The 24,944-nt window shown below is 38.3% G+C and overlaps 1 protein-coding gene and 1 long non-coding RNA gene across 2 annotated transcripts in view; one reads left to right on the forward strand and one right to left on the reverse strand.

Moving 5' to 3' along the window:
- plxna3 (plexin A3) overlaps positions 1–24,944 on the forward strand; it is a 151,426-nt gene that overhangs the window by 18,190 nt on the left and 108,292 nt on the right. Inside the window, exons 2-5 of the mRNA XM_023272695.3 lie at positions 13,458–13,899; positions 15,259–15,449; positions 21,866–22,413; positions 22,502–22,666. Coding sequence (XP_023128463.2) covers positions 13,589–13,899; positions 15,259–15,449; positions 21,866–22,413; positions 22,502–22,666 — 1,215 coding nt within the window. The 5' untranslated portion in view covers positions 13,458–13,588. The remainder of the gene's footprint in view (positions 1–13,457; positions 13,900–15,258; positions 15,450–21,865; positions 22,414–22,501; positions 22,667–24,944) is intronic.
- LOC129349397 (uncharacterized) lies at positions 15,770–18,490 on the reverse strand. Its single transcript, XR_008602383.1, has 4 exons — positions 18,331–18,490; positions 17,660–17,782; positions 17,398–17,490; positions 15,770–16,675 (listed from the first exon to the last, which is right to left on the reverse strand). It is a non-coding gene; the product is annotated as an uncharacterized LOC129349397 (long non-coding RNA).

Below are 24,944 nucleotides of genomic sequence, written 5' to 3' on the forward strand. Positions count from 1 at the left end.
AATTAGCCTCAGACTTTAGCCGCATTGCTATTGCCTTTTTGTAATATTACCTGCATTGCTAATTGCCTTTATCTGTGCTACTGAAGTCTTTCTATGACTTTAAGGATGCAGTTAACCCTGTCATTTGCCGCTTACTTTGTCTTTAGCTGTGGTTAGTGTATTTCTGTGTACTTTAACTCTGCAGTTAGCTGTGTCATTAGCTTCCTTCTATCTTTTCAGCTGTGTGGTTAGCTGTCTTCAGCTGCGTTGTTTGTTGTGTGTTGTCAGTGACTTTCTAAGGATATTAGCTGTGTAGTTAGCCTTGCATTAGCCTTTTTTCTGACTTAGGTGTGTTGTCAGCGCCTTTCTATGGCATCAACTGCACAGCTAGCTGTCTTTAGCGGTGTTGTTGCTGTCTTCCTATGACTTTGGCTGTGTTGTTAGCTGTGTAGCTAGCAGTCTGTAGCTGTGCAGGTTTGGATCTTTTATATGAAAAGTTTTGTAGCTTGCTATCTTTAGTTGTGTGCATAGCTGCATCATTAGCCTCTAACTTTGACTGCTGTCTTTAGCTGTGTTGTCAGCAACTTTCTATGACTTTAACTGCATAGCTACTTATGCCATTAGCTTCTTTCTGTGATTTTTGTTGTGTTGTTAGCTTGTTATCATTTTTCCATGATTTTGACTGCATTGTTAGCTGTGTAGTTAGCGGTCTTTAGCTGTGCTGTTTGGCTCTTTTCTATGAAAAGTTTTGTGGTTTTCTGTCTTTAGCTGTGTGCTTGGCTGCGTCATTGAGTTTAGTTGTTACCATCTTTCTATGGCAATAACTGCATAGGTAGCTGTCTTTAGCTGTGTTGTTAGTGTCTTTCTAAGGATGTTAGCTGCATAGTTAGGCATACCACTAGCTTTTCTTCTGAGATTTGTTAGCACCTTTCTACAACATTAACTGTATAGCTAGCTGTATTTAGCTGTGTTGTTAGCTTTTTTCTGTGGCTTTAGATTTGTTGTTAGCACTTTTCTACGACTTTAGCTGTGTCATTAGCTCTGTAGTTAGCTGTCATTAGCTCTTTAGTTAGCTGTCTTTATATGGCTTTCGCTGTTTAGTTTTGCTAATGTCAGATATTTTAATGGAAATCAGCATTTTTATCTGAGAATATTTTCTAACTCAGATGTTAGAAGGTCAGAGACATTTTTTAACTCATTTTTTAACCAGATATTTGCAGGTTTGTCTGATGAGTTTGTTGTGTTACTGTGTTTGTCGGCCTTCGGTATTTTAGCTCCATTAGGTCAGTGTGTGTTATTGTGTACTGTTGTGTGTTGTTGTGTTATTAGTTGTGTTGTTACCACGAGGTCTGAGGTCGCTCACATCAAACTATTATTTCATTAGAGGGAAACTGGGTTCATTACTGCCTGATGTCGGCGGTTGATTTGGTTTTTCGTGTTTAATGGATCAGCTGATGGAAACCAGAGATGCCGAACATCCAAACAGTCAAGTTCAGAAACGTTTTCCAGAGATGAGAGCTCGACATCGATGTCAGCGGAGGAGTTTTTATCAGGTATAAATCCAGATCACAATCAAAAAACTTCATTTCTCAAAAGATAAGCTGTTTAACCTGTTAGCAAACACTTTAATATCTATAATTTACCAGGTTTCGCGTCGAACAGACAAAATGAAACATTTATTTCAGACAGAAAGTGTTGGAGAGCTGCAGCAGTCAGTCAGTTAAGTCATCAACAACAAAAAACTCATTATTTTAATAATTACATGATCATTTTAGGGATTTCTTTAAAGCAAATATACCCAAAAATTCAGAAGATTTGGCTGATTTCCTTTAAAGTGTCACAGTCGCTGGAGGTGATCAGCGCTGATGGCAAGCAGCTGCTGGTAGGCTGCAGCTGCCTGATCACCTCCTGTATAAAGACCGTCTCCCCACACAGTTTGTCGTGGGATTCTACTAGGTGTCACAGACTGTGGTGCGTGACCCACTGCCGGTGTAGCCTGCCTTTTTTCCCCTGCCGTCCTGAAGGACGTGGACCCCTGCTGCCCTAGTGAAGAAAGGGCATAGTGAGTTTCTTGGCCTGAGTAGCACTTTTGTCTTTTGTTGTGAATAAAGCCCCGGTATAATCATTGCTGCCTGCCGTCCGCTCTGTGCTGCTTTCATTTTGGATTCTAAGCCCACTCGTACCGTAACATAAAGAAAATCACAAATGATAATTTTATTATTAAAACAGCTGCAGTTAACTGAGGTCACTGTTATTTAACACTTTATTTTCTCCCAAAATGATTATTTTTTTAAAAATGAGTGAAAAAACTGCAGATTTAAAGCCAAAATGTAATTTTTAGAGCAGAAATCCCAAAGTTTTCCTCTTCTCAGACTCATAAATGTGAGGATTTGCTGATTGTAACTTATATGATGATAAACTGAATATATTTGAGTTTTGAGCTGTTGGTTGAACAAATAAAACCGTTAAAGCAGTAATCAGATGTTTTTTTAAAAAACTACTTTCTTTCATTTTATTGCTATTAGCTGCAGATTTACCATCAAAATATAATTTCTTATTCACAAATCACACATTTTCCATAGTTTCAGATTCTTACATGTGAGGATTTGCTGAATTTAACTTGTTTAAATGATGGTAAACTGAATATATTTGAGCTGTTGGTTGAACACATAAAACTGTTCCGCAGTAATCAGGTGTTTTTTTTATTATTTCTTACATTTTATTGTAAATTTCAAGTCAAAATGTAATTTTTAGAGCAGAAATCCCATAATTTTCCTCATTTCAGATTCTTAAATTTCAGGATCTTTTGCTTTTTATGTACTGGTTGAACAAAATAAATGTTCTTCACCATTACTGATGAATTAAACTGATTTGTAGATGCTTTGCTGCCTGTTAGTTATTACAAATCATTATTTTATGTTCATAAATGTCATAATATTTGGTTTGTGGTTCAGTTTTGAACCCAGATTTTTTGTTTAATCTGGAGCATTCTTCTGGTGTTGTGGACATTATTTCTTCTTCTGGTGTTGTGGACTTTATTTCTTCTGGTGTTGTGGACTTTATTTCTTCTGGTGTTGTGGACTTTATTTCTTCTGGTGTTGTGGACTTTATTTCTTCTGGTGTTGAGGACGTTATTTCTTCTGGTTTTGAGGACTTTATTTCTTCTGGTGTTGAAAATGTTATTTCTTCTGGTTTTGAGGACGTTATTTCTTCTGGTGTTGAGGACTTTATTTCTTCTGGTGTTGAGGACTTTATTTCTTCTTCTGGTGTTGAGGACTTTATTTCTTCTGGTGTTGTGGACATTATTTCTTCTAGTGTTTAGGACTTTATTTCTTCTGGTGTTGAGGACGTTATTTCTTCTGGTGTTGAGGACGTTATTTCTTCTGGTGTTGTGGACTTTATTTCCTCTGGTGTTGAGGACATTATTTCTTCTGGTGTTGAGGACGTTATTTCTTCTTCTTCTGGTGTTGTGGACTTTATTTCTTCTGGTGTTGAGGACTTTATTTCTTGTGTTGAGGACTTTGTTTCTTCTGGTGTTGAGGACTTTATTTCTTCTGGTGTTGTGGACTTTATTTCTTCTGGTGTTGAGGACGTTATTTCTTCTGGTGTAGAGGACGTTATTTCTTCTTGTGGACTTTATTTCTTCTGGTGTTGAGGACGTTATTTCTTCTTGCGTTGAGGACGTTATTTCTTCTTGTGTTGTGGACTTTATTTCTTCTGGTGTTGAGGACGTTATTTCTTCTGGTGTCGTGGACTTTATTTCTTCTGGTGTTGAGGACGTTATTCTGGTGTTGTGGACTTTATTTCTTCTGGTGTTGTGGACTTTATTTCTGCTGGTGTTGAGGACTTTATTTCTTCTTCTGGTGTTGTGGACTTTATTTGTTCTGGTGTTGTGGACTTTATTTCTTCTGGTGTTGAGGACTTTATTTCTTCTTCTTCTGGTGTTGTGGACGTTATTTCTTCTGGTGTTGAGGACTTTATTTCTTCTGGTGCTGAGGACTTTATTTCTTCTGGTGTTGATGACTTAATTTCTTCTGGTGTTGAGGACTTTATTTCTTCTTCTTCTGGTGTTGTGGACTTTATTTCTTCTGGTGTTGATTACTTTATTTCTTCTGGTGTTGTGGACTTTATTTCTTCTGGTGTTGAGGACGTTATTTCTTCTGGTGTTGTGGACTTTATTTCTTCTGGTGCTGTGGACTTTATTTCTTCTGGTGTTGAGGACGTTATTTCTTCTGGTGTTGAGGACTTTATTTCTTCTTCTGGTGTTGAGGACTTTATTTCTTCTGGTGTTGTGGACGTTATTTCTTCTGGTGTTTGGGACTTTATTTCTTCTGGTGTTGAGGACGTTATTTCTTCTGGTGTTGAGGACTTTTTCTTCTTCTGGTGTTGAGGACTTTATTTCTTCTGGTGTTGTGGACGTTATTTCTTCTGGTGTTTAGGACGTTATTTCTTCTGGTGTTGAGGACTTTATTTCTTCTGGTGTTGAGGACGTTATTTCTTCTGGTGTTGAGGACGTTATTTCTTCTGGTGTTGAGGACGTTATTTCTTCTGGTGTTGTGGACGTTATTTCTTCTGGTGTTGTGGACTTTATTTCTTCTGGTGTTGTGGACTTTATTTCTTCTGGTGTTGAGGACGTTATTTCTTCTGGTGTTGAGGACTTTATTTCTTCTGGTTTTGATGACTTAATTTCTTCTGGTGTTGAGGACTTTATTTCTTCTTCTTCTGGTGTTGTGGACTTTATTTCTTCTGGTGTTGATTACTTTATTTCTTCTGGTGTTGTGGACTTTATTTCTTCTGGTGTTGAGGACGTTATTTCTTCTGGTGTTGTGGACTTTATTTCTTCTGGTGCTGTGGACTTTATTTCTTCTGGTTTTGAGGACGTTATTTCTTCTGGTGTTGAGGACTTTATTTCTTCTTCTGGTGTTGAGGACTTTATTTCTTCTGGTGTTGTGGACGTTATTTCTTCTGGTGTTTGGGACTTTATTTCTTCTGGTGTTGAGGACGTTATTTCTTCTGGTGTTGAGGACTTTTTCTTCTTCTGGTGTTGAGGACTTTATTTCTTCTGGTGTTGTGGACGTTATTTCTTCTGGTGTTTAGGACGTTATTTCTTCTGGTGTTGAGGACTTTATTTCTTCTGGTGTTGAGGACGTTATTTCTTCTGGTGTTGAGGACGTTATTTCTTCTGGTGTTGAGGACTTTATTTCTTCTGGTGTTGTGGACGTTATTTCTTCTGGTGTTGTGGACTTTATTTCTTCTGGTGTTGTGGACTTTATTTCTTCTGGTGTTGAGGACGTTATTTCTTCTGGTGTTGAGGATGTTATTTCTTCTGGTGTTGAGGATGTTATTTCTTCTTCTTCTGGTGTTGTGGACTTTATTTCTTCTTCTGGTGTTGAGGACGTTATTTCTTCTGGTGTTGAGGACTTTATTTCTTCTGGTGTTGAGGACTTTATTTCTTCTGGTGTTGTGGACGTTATTTCTTCTGGTGTTTAGGATGTTATTTCTTCTGTTGTTGTGGACTTTATTTCTTCTGGTGTTGAGGATGTTATTTCTTCTGGTGTTGAGGACGTTATTTCTTCTGGTGTTGAGGACGTTATTTCTTCTGGTGTTGTGGACTTTATTTCTTCTGGTGTTGTGGACTTTATTTCTTCTGGTGTTGAGGATGTTATTTCTTCTGGTGTTGAGGACGTTATTTCTTCTGGTGTTGAGGACGTTATTTCTTCTGGTGTTGTGGACTTTATTTCTTCTGGTGTTGTGGACTTTATTTCTTCTGGTGCTGAGGATGTTCTTTCTGCTGGTGTTGAGGACTTTATATCTTCTTCCTGCTGCCTCGTTAGCTGAACAGCCTCATTGTGTAATTGTAAGTGTCGTCTGGGCCTCCAGACGGAGTTCAGATTTACGGAGGGCAGTGAAGGGGCCGCTGCTGCCGTTAATAGCAGTGGTTTGTAATTACAGAGCAGCAGTCGGAGTGTTTCTGTGATTATTAAGAATCAGATCCGTGTTGTTGAACCAACACTGATCACTGAGCAGCTTAGAGGAGGAAAAATAGCATTTATTCAAAAATTATAGACACAAAACTACAATTGAGCAGCTTAGGGGATGAATTTTCACGTTTATTTTATTATTATAGACATGGAAAGAACAAACACACCTGAGCAGCTGATTGTCTCCGTTTTTCTGTCTTTTTCTGGATTGTTTCTGTCTCACAGTTGTGGTTTTGTGTATTTAGTTGCATCTTTTTTTGGTTGATTTGCAGCTGTTTGTAGTATAAAGGGTCTTTTATTTGTTGTTTTATATCTTTTATTTGTCGTTTTACGTCTTCTATTTGTTTCATGTCTTTTGTTTGTTGTTTTATGTCTTTTATTTGTTTTACGTCTTTTATTTGTTATTTTACATCTATTTGTTGTTTTATGCCTTCTGTTTGTTGTTTTATGTCTTTTGTTTGTTGTTTTACATCTTTTATTTGTTGTTTTGTCTTTTATTTGTTGTTTTATGTCTTTTATTTGTTGTTTTACGTCTTTTATTTGTTTTACGTCTTTTAGTTGTTGTTTTACCTCTTTTATTTGTTGATTTACGTCTTTTATTTGTTGTTTTATGTCTTTTATTTGTTGTTTTACGTCTTTTATTTGTTATTTTACATGTTTGTTGTTTTCTGCTTTCTATTTGTTGTTTTATGTCTTTTGTTTGTTGTTTTATGTCTTTTTTGTTGTTTTACGTCTTATTTGTTGTTTTAGTCTTCTATTTGTTGTTTTACATCTTTTATTGTTATTTTGGATGCTTTCGTTGTCATTTTCCATGTCTTTGTAGGAATATTGGGTTTCTCAGTCATTGGTTCATGTCTCTTTCTTGTCATTTTGTGTATTTTTGTATTTATATGCAGCTTTTTGTGATTGTTTTGCATGTTTTAGTCTCTTATTTGCAGTTCTTTGTGGTTGTTTTGCATCTTTTATTATTATTTTGCATCTTTTAGTGGCATTTTATCTTGCAGGGACGTTACTGAAACGTTAGTGAGACGTTACTGGGACGTTACTGCAACGTTAGTGAGATGCTACTGGTATGTTGCGGAGGCGTTATGGGACTTTACAGGGATGTTACTGGAATGTTAGTGAGATGTTACTGGTATGTTGCGGAGGCGTTATGGGACTTTACAGGGATGTTACTGAGACCAGCAGCAGGTTCCGTTAAATCTTCCTCCCCCAGACTGAGTGAATCTCAGGCTCCAGTAAAGTCCCAACAAAGCCTCGTTGTTCTGCAGCTTCCTGCTGCTGCTCTGATGGTCTGGTGGAGATAACAGTCGGATGTTTGCTGGTTTTTATCTTCATTAATATTAAATGTTTTATTTCTCAGTTAAAGCAGCAACTAAAGAAATTCAGTGAAGAAAAACAGACAACGTTTTCAGACTTGGTTTTTAACTTGTTGCGTCTTTTAGTTGTTTTAGGTTTTAAAATATTCTTCTGCATCTCTTTGTTGTTGTTTTGTCTTAACTTTATGTTTTTCATCGACTAGCTGATCTTTACGTGTCCTACTGGTTGTTTTCCTCATTTTGAATCATTTAACTGATGTTTGAAGACTTGCTTTTGAATCTCTTAGTTGTCATTGTGTCTTTAATTCAGTGTTTTTCATCTTTTACTTCTTTCACATGTATTACTCATCATTTTCCACTTTTGATTTGACGTTTTTCATCTTTCAGTTGTTGTTTATAGACAGTAGTTTGCTCTTTCACATCTGACTCATCATTTTCATCATGTAATTGTCCTTTAAAGACTTTTTTGCATCTCTTCCTTGTCATTTAGTCTTTCATTTGTTGTTTTGCATCTTTCAGTTGCTTTAATTTCTTCTATTGTATTTCTTAGTCATTTTGTCTTAATTTAGACGTTTTTCATATTTCAGTTCTTTTCCGTGTCTTACTCATCATTTTCTACCTGTAATTGTCGTTTTGCATCTTTTAGTTGAAGTTTTGCGTCTAATTAATAGTTTTGCATCTTTAGTCGTAATTTAAGGCTTTAACTTCTTCTTTTGCATTTCTTAGTTGTGGTTTTGTATTTTAGTCTTTGTTGTTTTCTGTTTCTTACTCGTTATTTTCTGCCTTTAATTCATTGTTTTGGATTTTTTTAGTTCTTGTTTAAAGACTTTAATATGATTTTTTGTTTTCTTATTCATTATTTTGTGCATTATTGTCCACGTTTTTAACTATTTTGTGTGCTAATATTCGGGTTTTGGCACAGTTGTGGTTTAATATGTATCTTGTTAACACTTTTGTGAGGAAATATTTAGACTTCCGGTACAGTAATGTAAAGGTTGTTGATATTTTTGTGTGTTTATATTCAGATTATTGTTTCTTTTGTGTGTTTATATTCAGATTATTGTTTCTTTTGTGTGTTTATATTCAAATTATTGATTCTTTTGTGTATGAAAATGCAGATCATTGATCATTTTGTGTGTTAATATTGAGATTATTGACATTTTTGTGTGTTAATATATAGGTTTTTGATGATTTTGTGCATGTACATCTAGATTGTTGATACTTCAGAGGGGTAATATTCCAGTTAGTAATGATTTTGTGTGTTATTGAGCATTTTATGCATTGATATCCAGGACTTGATAATTCTGTGTGTTAATATCCAGATTATTGACACTTTTGAGCATTAATATTCAGATTACTGATGATTTCATGTGTTAATATGCAGATTATTTACAATTTTGTGCATTAATATCCAGAGTACTGATCATTTTGTTAGTTCATATTTGGATTATTGACACTTTTGTGTGGTTTTTGTGCGATAATATCCAGATTATTGCAGATTTTTTGCGATCATATTTAGATTATTGACACTTTTGTGTGGTTTTTGTGCGTTACTATTCTATTCTAGCTCCAGTTGTCCTCTCAGATGATGTTTCTGGGTGATGGATGCTCTGTTGAAATGATCGTCCAGTTGGAGAAACTCTATCTGTGTCCTCTGTCTGCCCAGCTGTATGAACACACACTCTATAACACACACACACACACACACACACACACACACACACACACACACACACACACACACACACACACACACACACACACACACAGCACAGACACACACACTGGTCCATCTGTCGACCTCCCCTCAGCAGCTAATTAACTAATGTGCTGATCTTTCACTGCCTCTTTGTGTATCTGTCTGCTGTGTGTGTTTTAGTGTGTGTGTGTGTGTGTGTGTGTGTGTGTGTGTGTGTGTGTATGTGTGTGTTATATTGTGTGTTGTGTGTCACAGGGTTAATTGTTGTCTCAACTTCCTGTCCGTCGGAGTAAAAACTTTATTATCGTTTCGTTCTGCTGCTGAAAAAAAGACTTTTTCTTCTTCTGATGTTTTAATTCCTGTTCAGTCAGAAGCAGCTGCAGGTTTATAATAATAATAATAATAATAATAATAATAATAATAATAATAATAATAATAATAATAATAATAATAATAATAATAATAATAATAATCTCAGTTAATCATCACTGATCCTCTGATTTATCTCCTGTTCTTGCATTAATCTGCTCATTTTTTTATTATATTCATCATTTAGTCGGTAAAATGTCTTAAAATAAAGTCCCTCAGTTTTCTGAAGCCTCTTTTACCTCCTTAAAATGATCATTTTAGTTGATGAACATAAAAAAAAACACTATTCAGTTTATTATCATGTAAAACAAAGAAAAACATCAAATCTTCAACATTTTAACATCTGAAACATGCGAAGTGTTGGAATTTTTGATGAAAAGTTAAAAATTACCCAAAATATTTGATAATTTCTTTTGATATCATTTAATTTATCACAACTTTGAGATGAATTAAAATCAAGTTTCATCTCCTGTCATTGCAATAAGTTGTTCTGTATTTTCTATATTTATCATTTAGTTTGTAAAATGCTAAAAACTAATTGTTTTCTGAAGCCAAATAAACCTTAAAACTTTTTTTTAACTAACCAACCAACAGTAAAAAACACACATATATTCAGTTTATTATCATTTATAACAAAGAAATACAGCAAATTTTTAAAATTTTTAGAGCTGAAAGCAGCAAAATTTTGTTTGATAAACTCCTAAAACAAAGAATTAATTCCGATAAATGTAAAATATGAGGTAGTTTCTGCTGCTGTAACCTGATTTCTGGACGTTTTATTGTAAATCTTCTTCGTATCGTCAGTTTGTGACCTGAGTTTGGTTTTAGTTTCTGTTGAGCTCATTTGTTCTTAACTGATTTTTAAAATGTATTTTAATTTTGTCCAAATTTAAATACATTTTCTGTGAAATATTTTCTCGACAACCTCCAGTTTACTTTCACTCTGCTGCTCTGATGACGTCTGAGTGTCTTTGGTTGCATCTTTGTAGTTGTTTTGCGTCTTTTTGTGGTTTTGTGTCTCTTTGTGGCTGTTTTGTGTCTCTTTATGGTGGTTTTGTGTCTCTTTGTGGTTGTTTTGTGCATCTTTGTAGGTTTTTTGTTGTTTTTCCATATTTGTTGTCATTTTTTGTCTCTTTGTAGTTGATTTCTGCATATTTTTTGTTGTTTTGTGCATCATTGTGGTCTTTTTGCATTGTGTCTGTGTTCATTTTGTGTGTTTTTCTAGTGGTTTGAAGTCTCTCTGGTCATTTCGTGAATATTTGTGGTCATTTTTTATCTCTTTGTAGTCATTTAGTGTCTTTTTGTGGTTGTTTTGTGTGTCTTTGTGTCTATTTTGTGTTTTTTATGGTCATTTTGCGTGTCTTTGTGGTCAGTTTCTGTATAATTTACATTATTTTGTATGTCTTGGCAGATATTTTGCATGTCTAGGTGTTTGTGTACGTTATCTGTTATTCTTTGTGTGTCGTTGTCGATGTGTTTTAATCCTGTAACCACGAGCGCCGACGGAGGAAGAACATCCTCCATTTTGTGTCGAAGCGTCTGTAGATTCTGTGGAGGCATTTACAGCTGTAGGTGTGTGTCTGTGTGTGTGTGTGTGTGTCTGTGTGTGTGTGTCTGTGTGTGTGTCTGTGTGTGTGTCTGTGTGTGTGTCTGTGTTATCGGAGCTGTCGGCTGCATCACTGTGAAGTTTCCATCAGTGTTACTGGAGCTGCTGAAGCTTTGTGAGAGAATCAGTGAGAAGACAGACGGAAACAGATCAATACCCCGATCTGGACGTAACACACACACACTGTTACACACACACACACACACACACACACACACACACACACACACACACACACACACACACACACACACACACACACACACACACACACACAGTAACACACACACATCTCTGTCTGGTAAATCAAACGTCTGTAGCTTCAATGTTCTCTGTCAGACTGCAGAATAATGAAGTAATTCTGGGGTTTTTTGTTTGAAAACGTGTTTAATCCTCCTGTTGTCTTCATCTACAGGCACCAAAAAATATTGTTTCCATGTCTGAAAAAAATCAGAAAAGTCAGCAAAAAAATTCCCCAAATTTATGAAAATTTGCAAAACCTTCAGGAAGAAAATTCCAATAATTCCTTAAAAGTTTCCCTTAAAAGTTTTATTTTTTAAAAAGTCCCCCAAATTTGGCAAGAAAATTCTTGTAAATATTTTCAAAAAACTAGTAAAAATCTTCCAAATAAAATCCTAAGAATATCTAAAGTGATTCCATATATATTAGTAAAACTTCTAATTTTTTTAAAGAACATTCATATAAAAATCTACCAAAATCAGCGAAATTCGCTGCATTTTGGTTGATTTTTTGTGAATGTTGTTCAAGAAACATTTTTAGCATTTTTTTATTTCCACCAAAAAATGTTCAAACATTTCCCAAAAATGTTGAAAATGTGGACATCAGAAGTTTCACTGTGAAAATATATATTTCTCCACATTTTCAAACTTTAAAACGGGTCAATTTTGACCCGCAGGACGACACGAGGGTTAAAGGACTCCAGATGAGTCTTCAGAGGAGTCGGCTAATGTTTGGGACTGTTAGCATCATAAACCTCCAGGTGAGCTGGCATTATGAGCTGTCGCTAATTTAGCCTAAACAAGATGATGTTAGCCACTAAGCTAACATGGTGACACAAGCTGCTACTTTAGCTTATATAAAATAATGTTAGCCACTACAGTAGCCAAAACAAGATAACATCAGTCTAAACAAATTAATGTTAGCTGCTACTTTGTTCTAAACAGGATAAGATAAGCTACTACCTTAGCTTAAATAAAATAATGTTAACTAGCCTAAACAAGATAATTTGTTACTATATTAGCCAAAACACTAAAGTAAGCTACTACATTAGCCAAAACAACTGAAAGTAAGCTACTACATTAGCCAAAACAACTGAAAGTAAGCTACTACACTAGCCAAAACAGCTGAAAGTAAGCTACTACATTAGCCAAAACAACTGAAAGTAAGCTACTACACTAGCCAAAACAGCTGAAAGTAAGCTAATACATTAGCCTAAACAACTGAAAGTAAGCCAATACATTAGCCAAAACACTAAAGTAAGCTAATACACCAGACAAAACAGCTGAAAGTAAGCTACTACATTAGCCAAAACAGTTGAAAATAAGCTACATTAGCCAAAATAAAATAATGTCAGTCAGAACAATCTAGTGTTAGCTACTACATTATTCTTAATAAAATAACAATAGCTACTATCTCAGCTTGTTACTAGCTCAGCTAATGTTAGCTAGCCTAAACAGGACAATGTTAGCCAGTATTTTAGCCAAACACCCTGAAGTAAGCTACTACATTAGCTAAAACAAGGTAAAGTCAGTCAGAATGATCTAATGTTAGCTGCTACATAATTCTAAACAACCTAACATAAGCTACTACTTTAGCTTAAATGAAAATGTTGAGCCTAAACATGAGTGTTAGCCACTGTGCTAATGTAAACATGGTGACGAGCTGCTACTTTAGCCTCAACGTCATTTTTTTTGTCTTTTTGTCTCATTTTTTGCTTTCGCTTTTACCCTTGTGTGTCTCATTTTTGTATTAATTTGTCTTGTTTTTGTTGTTTTTTGTCTTTTTTTGTCTGACTTTTGTGGTTTTGATCCTCCAGTAAATCCTCTATGGTTCAGTTCCAGATGACTAAATGTTGTGTTCCTTTGTCGACACTCTGTGATCTGGAAGTTGTAATGTGGAAATGATAAACTGATGTTGCTGAAACTGAATTTATTTCTCTTCATAAATTTCAGTTTGTTCGTGATATTTAGTAGAAAGTTAATTCCTTAAATAAGAACATTTCTGCACTAAACCAAAGGAACCATTAGGAGTTGTGGTTATTTATAGGTTATTATGCTGTGGTTTTACTGGTTTTACTGGTCCGGTCCACTGGAGATCAGACTGGGATGAATGTGGAACCTGGACTAAGATGAGTTTGACATCGCTGGTCTCCAGCCGTGTTAAACTGAAACTACCTGATAACTTTATTGATAATTGTCTATGGAGTTGTGATTTGTAACTTTATTTAAACTGTCCATCCTGACTGTGTCTCCGTCTCTCTCCAGCCATGTTCCAGTGAATCCGACTCTTCATCAGACCTGCATCCAGCTCTTCTCTCCTCCTCCTCCTCCTCCTCCCCTCCTCTCCTCCTCTGTCCCTCCATCCTCTCCTCCTCCTCTTCCTCTTTCTGTCCATCATGCTCCTCTCCTCCTCTTCCTCACCTCTCCTCCTCCTCCTCTTCATCTCCCTCCTCTCCTCCCCCCTCCTCTCTGCCCCGGCTGTTCCTCCTCCCCCCTCGGCGGTGGCCCGGGTGGTGTACCGGGCCTTCGACACCTCCCTGACCCACCTGACCGTCCACCGGAGGACAGGGGAGGTGTTCGTCGGCGCCGTCAACCGAGTGCTGAAGCTGTCGGCCAATCTGACGGAGCTGAGGAGTCACATGACCGGACCGGTGGAGGACAACGCCAAGTGTTACCCTCCACCCAGCGTCAGAGCCTGCGCTCACCGGTCTGAACTCACCTGACGCTCACCTGTCTCACCTGTACACACCTGTTTGTCCACACCTGTCTCACCTGTCTCTCTTTACCCGTCTCACCTGTCCATACCTGTCTATAGATGTCTTTCCACACCTGCCTGTACATTTCTGACTTCCCCTCTTGACGTCCCTTTAGTTTGCCCCTAGTTCTGCTGCTATAGGCCTAGGCTGCTGGGGAACCTCTCTGGATGCACTGAGCCCTTCTCTAACTACCTATGTATTTACTATATATACCATTATTGCATTACATTCACTCTGTTTCTTTCTGTGTCCTTTCTCCGAGTGTCCCTGGTCCCAGAGCTGGATGCTGGATGCTTCAGATGTGTGGCTGTGTTTTATGGTCCTTGTGTCCCACCCCCCACCTCTCTATCTCTACCCCTCTATCTGTATCCCTCTATCTCTACCTCTCTACCTCTTCTGTTCCTCTCAACCCACCCAGCCAGCAGCAGATGGTTCCCCCCACATTAGAGCCGGGTTCTGCTCCAGGTTTTTTTCTCTGTTAAAAGGGTGTTTTCCTGCCACTGTCGCCTTTTGGCTTGCTCTGGGGTTCAGGCATATGGGTTCTGTAAAGCGTCTCGAGACAATTTGACTGTAATTGGTGCTATATAAATAAAATTGAATTGAATTGAATTGAATTTCTGTTCACAACTGCCTCACCTGTACACACCTTTCTATCTTCACCTGTCTCACCTCCTGACGTATCTCTACACCTGTCTGTCTTCATCTTCACCTGTCTCACATGTCCACACCCGTCTCATCTGTCTATCTTCAACTGTCCACACCAGTCTTACTTGTACACATTTGTCTCACTTGTCCACACCTGTGTGTCTTCAGCCGTCTCACCTGTCTATACCTATCTAGACATGGGTCTACAACTGACCTGTACACACCTGTCTATATATATGTCTGCCCATCTGTCTCCCCTGCAGATCTATACGTGCTTTACCTGTCTGTCTCACCTGTGTGATGTGTGCACAACTTCCTGTCTTCACCTCTCTCATGTATCTCTCTACACGTGTCTATTTTTATCTCACCTGTGTGACTACACCTGTCTCATCTGTTGCTCTACACCTCTCTCATTTGGCCTTCTACACCTGTCTTAAGCAGCCGTCTCACCTGTCTGCACCTGTCTATCTCACTGTTTTGTTAACATCTGTCTCTTTGTTGTCTTATCTGTCTGTCTTCTAACTCACCTGCCCACCTGTCTTCTCACCTGTCTGAGTGTGGATTGGTTTTGCTGGTTACCTGTCTGTCTTCTCACCTGACTCTGAGATGACATATTTACCTGTCTGCTCACCTGTCTAACGCCTCACCTGTGCTCCTCCCATCAGACTGGAGTCGTCAGATAACGTGAATAAGCTCTTACTGGTGGATTATACTGGGAACAGACTGGTGGCCTGTGGTTCCATCTGGCAGGGCGTCTGCCAGTTCCTCAGACTGGAGGATCTCTTCAAACTGGGAGAGCCGCATCACCGCAAGGAGCATTACCTGTCCGGAGCCAGAGAGGCCGATGGGATGGCAGGTGAGCTGGGCCGATGAAGGGGGCGGGGCCAGACACACCTGCACAGGTAGAAACACCACACTGTAAACCCGGATAAGTTCATTGTACTCAAACCATTTGCATCAAGTGATTGCCTCAAATGGTTTAAGTTATTGACTGCAGAGAAACTTAATTTGTTTAAGTATAGTCAACTTAAATGTACAATAGGCAGAACTTAATATTATACGTCAAATACACTTAAAAATTCTTGTTTTATTAAAATTCTGAATATATTAAAAAAAATTATAGTTGGGATAAAAAAAATCCAATTAAGTTCTTTTATCAATAACCACACAATGCAGCACATTTAATTCATTTTATTGAAACATAACAAAACAACAAACATTTCTCAACATTAATGCTCTGTGTGAAATACCAGATGCAAATACAAAACAACAGCAAGACCTTGTTTCATAAAATTACCAAAATTAATTTTTGTCAATAGTTTCAAAAGTATATTCTTAATTTTTTGCTATTAACGTATTACAGAACCCTTCTATGTTAGCACAAAAAAACAAAACACAAAAAACGTGTTATTAAACAGTTTCCTTTCAAATAGACAGCACAGTTTTTTAGTTGTTTGCTCTGTTTGTTTGTCTGTTTGGAAGAAGAAAACACTGATCATGTAGCAGCATACTGTACTGCAAGTACACAAGGAAAAGCCTGTATGATTTGTGTGCCACATAACAAAACAGGCATTAAGAACAGCAGCAATAAGAACATGCAGTGAGGACAAGAATGGGTTAAAAACTGCAACTTTCTAAAATATGTCCACTGTGCATTAATTTTAGTAAAATAAACAATACTAGATGCATCTTGTACAAGAGGAATCACATACAAAATGAACAACAGCATGAATATTTGTTTCAGTCAGTGAATATAACTGTGCAATAATCCAGACATGGGCTTGAAGAGTTGCACCTTGCACTGCAAGCTCATTCTTCAGCTTTTGAGTCTTTGGAGGCTGAATTTACTATGACCTGCTGAATGAAGGTAAAGGTGTAGTGCAGGTGGAGTGTGGAGGTAAAGCCAAACAAGAGGCACATTGCTTGAGGTAGGTTGGTGAGTGTGTCCATTACAGGGCTGCCCTCTAGGATGATTCCCACTCATGAAGGGAATAGTTGTGGTGATGCTGGGCTTGCAGCGCTGTTGTCCTCATAGCAGAGTAATGCCACTGGAATGTCCACAGAGTCTCCCTCATTAAGATTCTATATAGTGCAAGAAACGAGACAAAACAAGGATATTTAGGTTAACAACAATTTCTCTATGACCTTCTTTAATATTGCAATTTTTCTAATTCATTGTGGTTGTATTTTAGGTTGTGTTGTGTAAACAAGTTGTTAGAGCCATTTTTGTGTGTGTTCTATGGGTGCCTGTTGGTGTATAGATTTCATGTTTTGACAGTAGCTGGTATATTGGACAATGTAAATGAATGGTATAAACGGAGGAAGGGTTAATTCAGGTGTGCTGCTGACTGGGGAAAAGCAAACAGTTTTTTAATCAGAGTTTTAGTGGCTGAATTTAAGCCTTTTACTTTATTTTGCATGTAAGTACAAATTAGTGGAACAAGAGTGTGTAGATCAATAAAGGCGATATTGGAAATACGCTCAAGATCTCTGGATTCCTTCAATGTAGCCAGCACAAAGTATGCCTTACTGGAAGTTCCAGCAGCAGCCCCTCACTGGTTTAGGTTTTTTTGTAGAAATCAAGTCACTATACAAGCCCTTTGAATGTTTGCATATTTTGTGGTATAAAATGCAATAATTAGTTTTGCCTTGCTTACAGGGAAGGCATATTATCAAGTTAAAATCAACTTGAGTTCAATGAAACAACTTCAAAAAAACCTAATTATAATAACCCATCATCCCAAATAAACAAAACCTGAAAATGGCAAAACTGATTCAAACACTTATCAAAAAACATTACTCACCAAATTGCTCTGAAAGAACATGGATGCATCGTCCCTAAGAATGACTGGAAGTCCTCTCAGGACAAGGCTTCTAATGGCTGTTGGCTCAGTGCTCTGCAAAGGTATAAAGATATAATGTACACTTAATGTAGGACAATGAAATATATCTTACATCACTTTATTTATCCATATAAAGAAACACCTAAATGAAAGAGAGTTAGTTTATGTAATATGGATGAACTAACCATCAATATCATTAAAGAAAACAGGAATATCAACCCACCGTTGTCTGTTGTAGCAGGTCAGCTAACTGCTTGCCTCTCTGAACCATCTTCCTCTTGAAGATTTCCATGAAATTAGAAAGAATTTTTCTTGAAGATTTCAACCCTGTTAAACTCCAAGTAAACTTGAAAAATATGAAAAAAATACATTTGTCATGAGAAAAAATTACCATGACAAACAGCAAAACTTAATTCTAGAGTCTACAGTTTGCATTTGACCCACATTTATGATGTGAAAGCAGGATAAATAGCTATGGAGTGCATTGAGAGACTTAAATGTACACATACATTCCTGGTATAAGCAAGAAAGAGTTCAGTTCTGGCAGAAGTTCCATGTTTTAGCCTATAATGTTTGATAAGCTGTGTTCTCTTCTCACAGATGACAGGGCAGTACTTGCATTTCCAAGGCATTATAATGAGGCTTTATACAAAAATAGGACAATAAATGGGGCTAATGTTAAAAATGGGCATTTACTTTTCAAAACTACACTGAAGTAATTTGAATTCTACTCTACTGTTTCAAAACTGTATGTAGAGAGCACACAGGTCGACAGAAACTCTAAAAACAAAATGATTATCAAAGTCTTACTATTCAGCTTACCCACATTCACATGTACACATTTCAAGCTAGAAAAATACCAGCAGTTTCTGATTAGTAGAGAAAACAACTCACCTCATTCAGACAGAAAATGGCATCTGCTTTACTGGAGACAAATGTCCTTTGAAAGGGTCCAAACTTGTAAAAAATTGAAAAATGCAGGCAGAAAACGTATTTTCCAAGAAGCATGAAAAGTGCAAAGGCCTTACATTGCTCTGTGAAAACGAGAAAAAGGCGCAAACTTCTCTGTATCCTCCAACGGACAAGCCCAGACTTGTTTTGACTTGTGAGCCAATCAGAACACGGCAACAAATTGTGGCCCGTTTTAAGTTTGTTAAACTTAAAAAAAAAACCGAGTACATCCACAGGCTGTCTCAAACACTCCATATACTCAAACTGTTTACGTAATGCAACAAAACTCATTTTTTTTCAGTGGCATTTACTGAAACTGTTGAGTAGAAAGAAATTTCGTGTTAACAGTGCAGAGAAAGAAGCAAACTTTAGTAAAGCAAACATCCTAAATCATATTTAAACTTTATAAAAACCATCCTGCTAACTGCTAGGTGAAGCTAATGTTAGTTTTCAAAAGTCTTCTCCAGTCAGATTAGTTTTACCAAGTATGTCCAGGATACGATTAGCCTAGCTTAGCGCAAAGACAGCTATAAACACCAGAACTAAAATGTTAAATTAGTCTCTGGCTTTAGCATCATAGCATTTGTTGACCAACAATAACCAGTGACTGAATTCAAATTCTTAAAGTCCAGTCTTCATACAAGACAACAAGCTTTACAAAAGCTAAAGCTATCATTCCTTTACAAAAGCTAAATGTCAACTAAAGTGAACTTTAATTACTGGGATGGATGGAAAAGCTAGCGACTAATCAAAGTTAACTTTAATTCCACGGTTGCTAACAAAAGCTAACTGCAATGTTAGCTTTCAGCCCTGGAATAGTTAGTAAAGCTAACTGCTAATCAAATATAAATATGGGATTTTAAATTTTCTGTAATGTGTTTTTAGCCTAGCTTTGCACAAAGACAGCTATATACACTGGAACTGAAACGTTAAAGGAGTCTCTGGTTTTAGCCTCGTAGCAATTGTTGACCAACAATAACCAGTGACTGAATTCAAATTCTCAGTGCTTTACTAACTATTCTAGGCATTAACGCTAGCCTTGGATAGCAGTTAGCTTTTGATAGCAGCCATGGAATTAAAGTTAGCTTTGGTCATGTGTTTATTTTTGCCACCAATCTAGCGATTAAAGTCAGCATTGATTAACCGCTAGCTTTTCCAACCATCCCAGGAGTTAAAGTTACCATTGGCTAACAGTTTTTGCTTTCAGTTCAGTAATTAAAGTTAGGGTTAGTTAGCAGTTAGCTTTTGTAAAGGAATGCTAGTTTTAGTTTTTGTAAAGCTTGTTGTTGTAACTTTTATTCCTGAGCTGCTAACCAAAGCTAACTGCTATCCAAAATTAACAATCATCTCTGGAATAGTTCGTAAAGCTAACTGCTAATCAAAGCTAACTATGGCATTTGACATTTCCTCTAGTGTATTTTTAGCCTAGCTTAGCACAAGGACTCCTACCTTAAATCACAGGTCGAGCTAACAGCTCGATGCAACATTGACTACTTTGTTAGCTAACAAAATGTAAATCAAACTGCTTTAGGGCAGTTTAAATGTGTATTTTTTACTCTTGATGCTAAGCTAGCGAGATTCCCTGCATCCAGCTTTCATGCTAAGCTAATAATACTGAACCCTGAGGGTGTTTTCAGTCACTTGTTATAATATTTAACAGCAGATTACCAGATTAAAGGCAGAAATACACAAACCAAGAAGGCTTAGGTCGACTCTGAGGGTTTGTAGTTTCTAGATTTCTGAACAGAAGTTGCTTTAGACAAGCAGCTGTTTAATGTAGACCGTTTATCCCAAAACTGTTGGAAAATCTGAGTTTTTTTTAAAGAAGCTGCAGAGTTTAGCTCATAACTGATAGACTAATTAAAAATGCTGATAATTGATGTTGTGAAGCTGCTCGGCTGTTTCTCCCTGAAGATGTGTGTTGATAAAATATGAATCCACTGGTGTTTGAACATTAAAAAGAAAAACGAAACATCAGCAGATCCAGAGCTGATATTATTCACCAACACGCTGCAGCGTTTCCACTTTGTTCTGCAGAAACATTTCAACCTGCTGACGTCAATCAAGAGCCAACGTGTCAAAATATTTATCAGGTCTTTATTCTAAGATCAGCAGCTGCAGTTTTTAGTTTGAACAAAAACCCTGAATGACGACTGTCAGGACTAAATGGCAGCAGACTGACGCTCGGTGTTTTCTCTGCTTCATTCATCGCTCTGGAACATTTTCTCTGCTCAGATGTCGCTGATAAAAGTGTGATTTAATTCAGTGGAACAGCCTCAGTGACAGTAAAACCCTTTTTACTGAGCGACAGCCGTCCTGCAGCTTTTATAACCTGCATCTGCTCAGTTGTTGTTTCGATTCACAAGTAAATCTCCAAAAAGGTGAAATCAGAACATTGATGTTTTATTTCTGGGCAGCAGGTGAAGCGACAGAACACAGTGGATCTCATTTACTTTCATTTGAACATGAAACAGAAGTCTGAGCATCTTCATCTTGAGTAATTTGATTTCTTTCTGAGGGATTTAAATCTAATCCTTTAGATGTGATTGAACAGTGAATACATACATAATATAATATACACTGTTTGTGCTGGAAGTTTTTTTTTTTTGCTTCTGTCACATTTTTCACTGCAGTCTAAAGTCCTGCATCTCTATAATTTGAAAGTCCAAAATACTATAGCTCTATTTACCAAATGTCCGTGTTAGCTTTGGCTGCTGTTTAACTGGAGCATTTTTTAGTTTACTTTGCACATTATCGACTGTGAAAACAAAAAGACCTGTTTTGTGACCTGTGAGACAAAACCAAGGCAAAAACAAAGTACAGGGGGTCCTCGACTTACATCGGAGTTCCGTTCCTGACATATGTCGATTTTCGCCGTAAGTCAGAACTCCAGCGAAAATGTAAACAAAGCTATGTGCATCACAATAACGATCAGTTCACCCTGTTCCCAGCGTTTTATTCTGTCTAATTTCACTTCCATGGAGACGGCTTTCCTTTTCTTCCAAGCATCAGAAGAGTCTGACTTACGCTGGGAGCCATAATGAAGGACAAAAAGTTAGTGAATGTAGCACAATCCAAGGTGGAGTACAACCAGAGAATGGAAACAAAGCCGTCTTATAGCGCCATGTGATGACGTATTCATCCGCTCTGCTCATCAACTAGTTCCATGTAATGATGAAACGCCGTAGGTCGATGACGTTGTAAACCAAGGACCCCTGTAATAAAAAGATTTGACCTCATGCCCAGAATTTTTAGTTTTTTAAAGAAACGTGTTATTGAAAAGGGGTTATTTCTGGAGAATTTTTAAACAAGATGTGTAGAAATAAGGGGTGAAATATCCTGCAACTGGACCAGAACCAGGCAGAGCAGACGTCTGCCTCGACCAGTCAGGGTGAGGGAACAGTGTAGATCAGATCAGTTATTGGTTGGTTGGACCTGTTTGGTCTGTTCTTCGTCCTAACTGTCATCTCCTCTGCAGGTGTGGTTGTTGGTGAGGACGACTGGACGGCCGACCCGAAGAGGAAGAAGCCAGTGAAAGGCAGCAGCCGGCTGTTCATCGGCGCCGCCATCGATGGGAAGTCGGAGTATTTCCCCACGCTGTCCAGCAGGAAGCTGGTGGCGGATGAGGAGAGCGTCAACATGTTCTCGCTGGTTTACCAGGACGAGTTCGTCTCCTCGCAGATCAAAATCCCGTCCGACACGCTGTCGCTGTACCCGGCCTTCGACATCTACTACGTCTACGGATTCTCCAGCCGAACCTACGTCTACTTCCTGACGCTGCAGCTGGACACGCAGCTGACGCAGATGGATGCCGGCGGAGAAAAGTTCTTCACCTCCAAGATCGTCCGGATGTGTTCCAACGACACCGAGTTCTACTCCTACGTGGAGTTCCCTCTGGGCTGCACCAAGGACGGCGTCGAGTACCGGCTGGTCCAGGCCGCCTACAAGCAGAAACCGGGGCGGCGGCTGGCCCAGGCGCTTGGCCTGTCCGAAGACGACGACGTCCTGTTCGTGGTCTTCTCTCAGGTGAGTTACCTGCTGTCCCTTTGTTTCCTGGAGCTCAGAGATCTTCAGAAGAAGCGGCACTCAGACTGGTGTTTGTTTTGTGGTTCAGGGTCAGAAGAATCGCTCCAACCCACCCAGAGAGACGGTGCTTTGCCTGTTCACCCTCCATGACATCAACCTGGCCATGAGGGAGAGGATCCGGTCCTGTTACCGTGGAGAGGGGCGCCTCTCGTTACCGTGGTTACTCAACAAGGAGCTGCCCTGCATCCACACGGTGAGGTTCACCTCCAGTCTGAAACCTGGAAGCTCAACTCAGGTTCTAGATACTTTAGACTTGACCTGTTGTCTCTGATGTGGTCTATTAAAGACTTGAGTGGAACTTGTCCTCTTAAGACTTGACTTTGATGTAAAGACTTGAGGTTTGATGTGATCCTCTAAAAATTTCACACATAATTTGAGACTTGACTTAGACTCTGAAGATTTGGGACTTGTCTTGTCCACTGAAGACTCAAGACTTGGATTTTTCTCTAAAGATGTCAGATTTATATTGTCTAAAGGTTTGAGATTTGACTTTCATTTAAAGACTTGAAACTGGACTTGTCCTCCAAAGACTTGAGATAAATTTTTTCTATAAAGACATGAGACTTGTCTTATCCTCTCAGAACTTGACCCGTTTAAGACTTAAGACTTGAGACTCATCCTCTAAAAACATCAGACTTGTCTTGAACTCCTTGAGATTGTTGTTGTTGTCCAAGGACTTGAGACTTGACTTGTCCTGTAAAGACTGGAGACTTTTCTTGGACTCTGAGGACTACAGACTGGTCTCAGAGTCGGTGGGTTTGCATCCCATAATAAGACGAGTGTGTAGCTCAGGTTAGATCATCTGTAGATGTTCTGGAAGCCGGTTGAACCTGTTTCTTCGTTGGGTTACGTCTTTGTTGTCGGCGTCTCGGTGACTCTTCAGGCTGAACGTGTTTCCTGTTTCCTGTTTCCACCCCGACCCTCCCACGTTTGCCCCGTGGACTCGGTTCTGTTGCCCCCTCCTCCTCCCTCTCCCCCCTGCAGTGGGGTTATTTCAGGTCGGGGGTAGATGATGTTCTTATTCACACAGCGGTAATGGCCTGCAGTGGTAACCATGGTAACCTGGCAGGGAAACCCACCAGGAAACGAATTCTGGATACGGGGGAGGGGGGTCGCCCACGGTAACCAGCCAACCGACCGACCAATCACAGCCAATCAGCCACACGCTGGTGGAAGTGATGAAGTATAAGCTAATGACCCGTGTGTGTGTGTGTGTGTGTGTGTGTGTGTGTGTGTGTGTGTGTGTGTGTGTGTGTGTGTGTGTGTGTGTGTGTGTGTATAAGAAGGGGTGAGGGGGCGGAGCTTATGTCTGGGCTCTGACCTCCTTCTTTTATTATAGACAGCGGGGAGTGTGTGTGTGTGTGTGTGTGTGTGTGTGTGTGTGTGTGTGTGTGTGTGTGTGTGTTCATGCATGGCTGTCATGATGGAACATGACAGTGAACCTTGTTTGTGTTCATGTTTTTGTGTGTCTTTGTGTGATTCAGTTGTTTTTCATTAAGCGTTAGCAGCAGGATTTCTGCACAACATGTTACAATCTGTTCTGTGTGTGTCTGTGTGCAGTTTGTGTGTCTGTGTTTGATGATAGAAACCTTCCTTATGAGGACTTCACATCCAGTTCTTTAAAGGTTTGTGTGTTTCAGGTTAGAACTACAGACGTTTATTCCGTCTCAGATCTTCAGGTTCTTCTGTTCGGTCGTCTCTGATTTACTTGAAACTTTTTTGATCCTAAACTCTGCATATTTGAGACAGTGTTTGTCGAATTGTAGCTTCATGTATTAAATACTTTGTGGGATCAAACTGTTTAAATTTGAGTTTGAACAACAACATCTGAGGAACTATTAAAGATAAAAACCTGAAGTTTTCACTGGTGTTTGAGAATCTGTCAGAAATCTTTCCTTGAATCACTTCACAGGTTTCTGAGAATTGCTGATCTGTTAACGTGACGGTTCGGTTCAGACTTGTGCTGTGTTTGAAGTAGATCCGACCCGGTCAGATTCTCCTGGAACTTTAATGGAAAACTGCACAGTCAGATCAACAGAAAGGCGTCTGTATCTAAAAGATGCTTTTCAATGCCATTAATCATGAAAAAGATCAATATTCTTTGATTATTTATTCTGAAAAACCTGGAATTTACACGAAAAATAAAATTAATAATAATTAATAATAATTAAATTAAATTTAGTGTTTTTGTGTGTCTATGCTGTTATTTTGTGTTTGTTTGTGGTCATTTAGCGTCTCGTTTTCTTCGTTTGTGTCTCTCTTCAACTGTTTTAGGTTTATCAGTGTTTTTGTGGATCCAAGAGGGATTTTTAACATAGTTTGTGTTCATTTTGTGTCTCTTTGCATTTGGTTTGTAGCTGTTTCATGACTCAGTTTGTGTTTACATTTATCACTTTTAGTCAGTTTTAGTCTCTTTCTGGTCATTTTGTGCATCTTTGTTGCTGTTTTGAGTCATTTTGTGTTATTTTGTT

This window comes from Amphiprion ocellaris, chromosome 8, assembly GCF_022539595.1.
Source record: "Amphiprion ocellaris isolate individual 3 ecotype Okinawa chromosome 8, ASM2253959v1, whole genome shotgun sequence".
Classification (NCBI taxonomy): Eukaryota; Metazoa; Chordata; class Actinopteri; family Pomacentridae; genus Amphiprion; species Amphiprion ocellaris.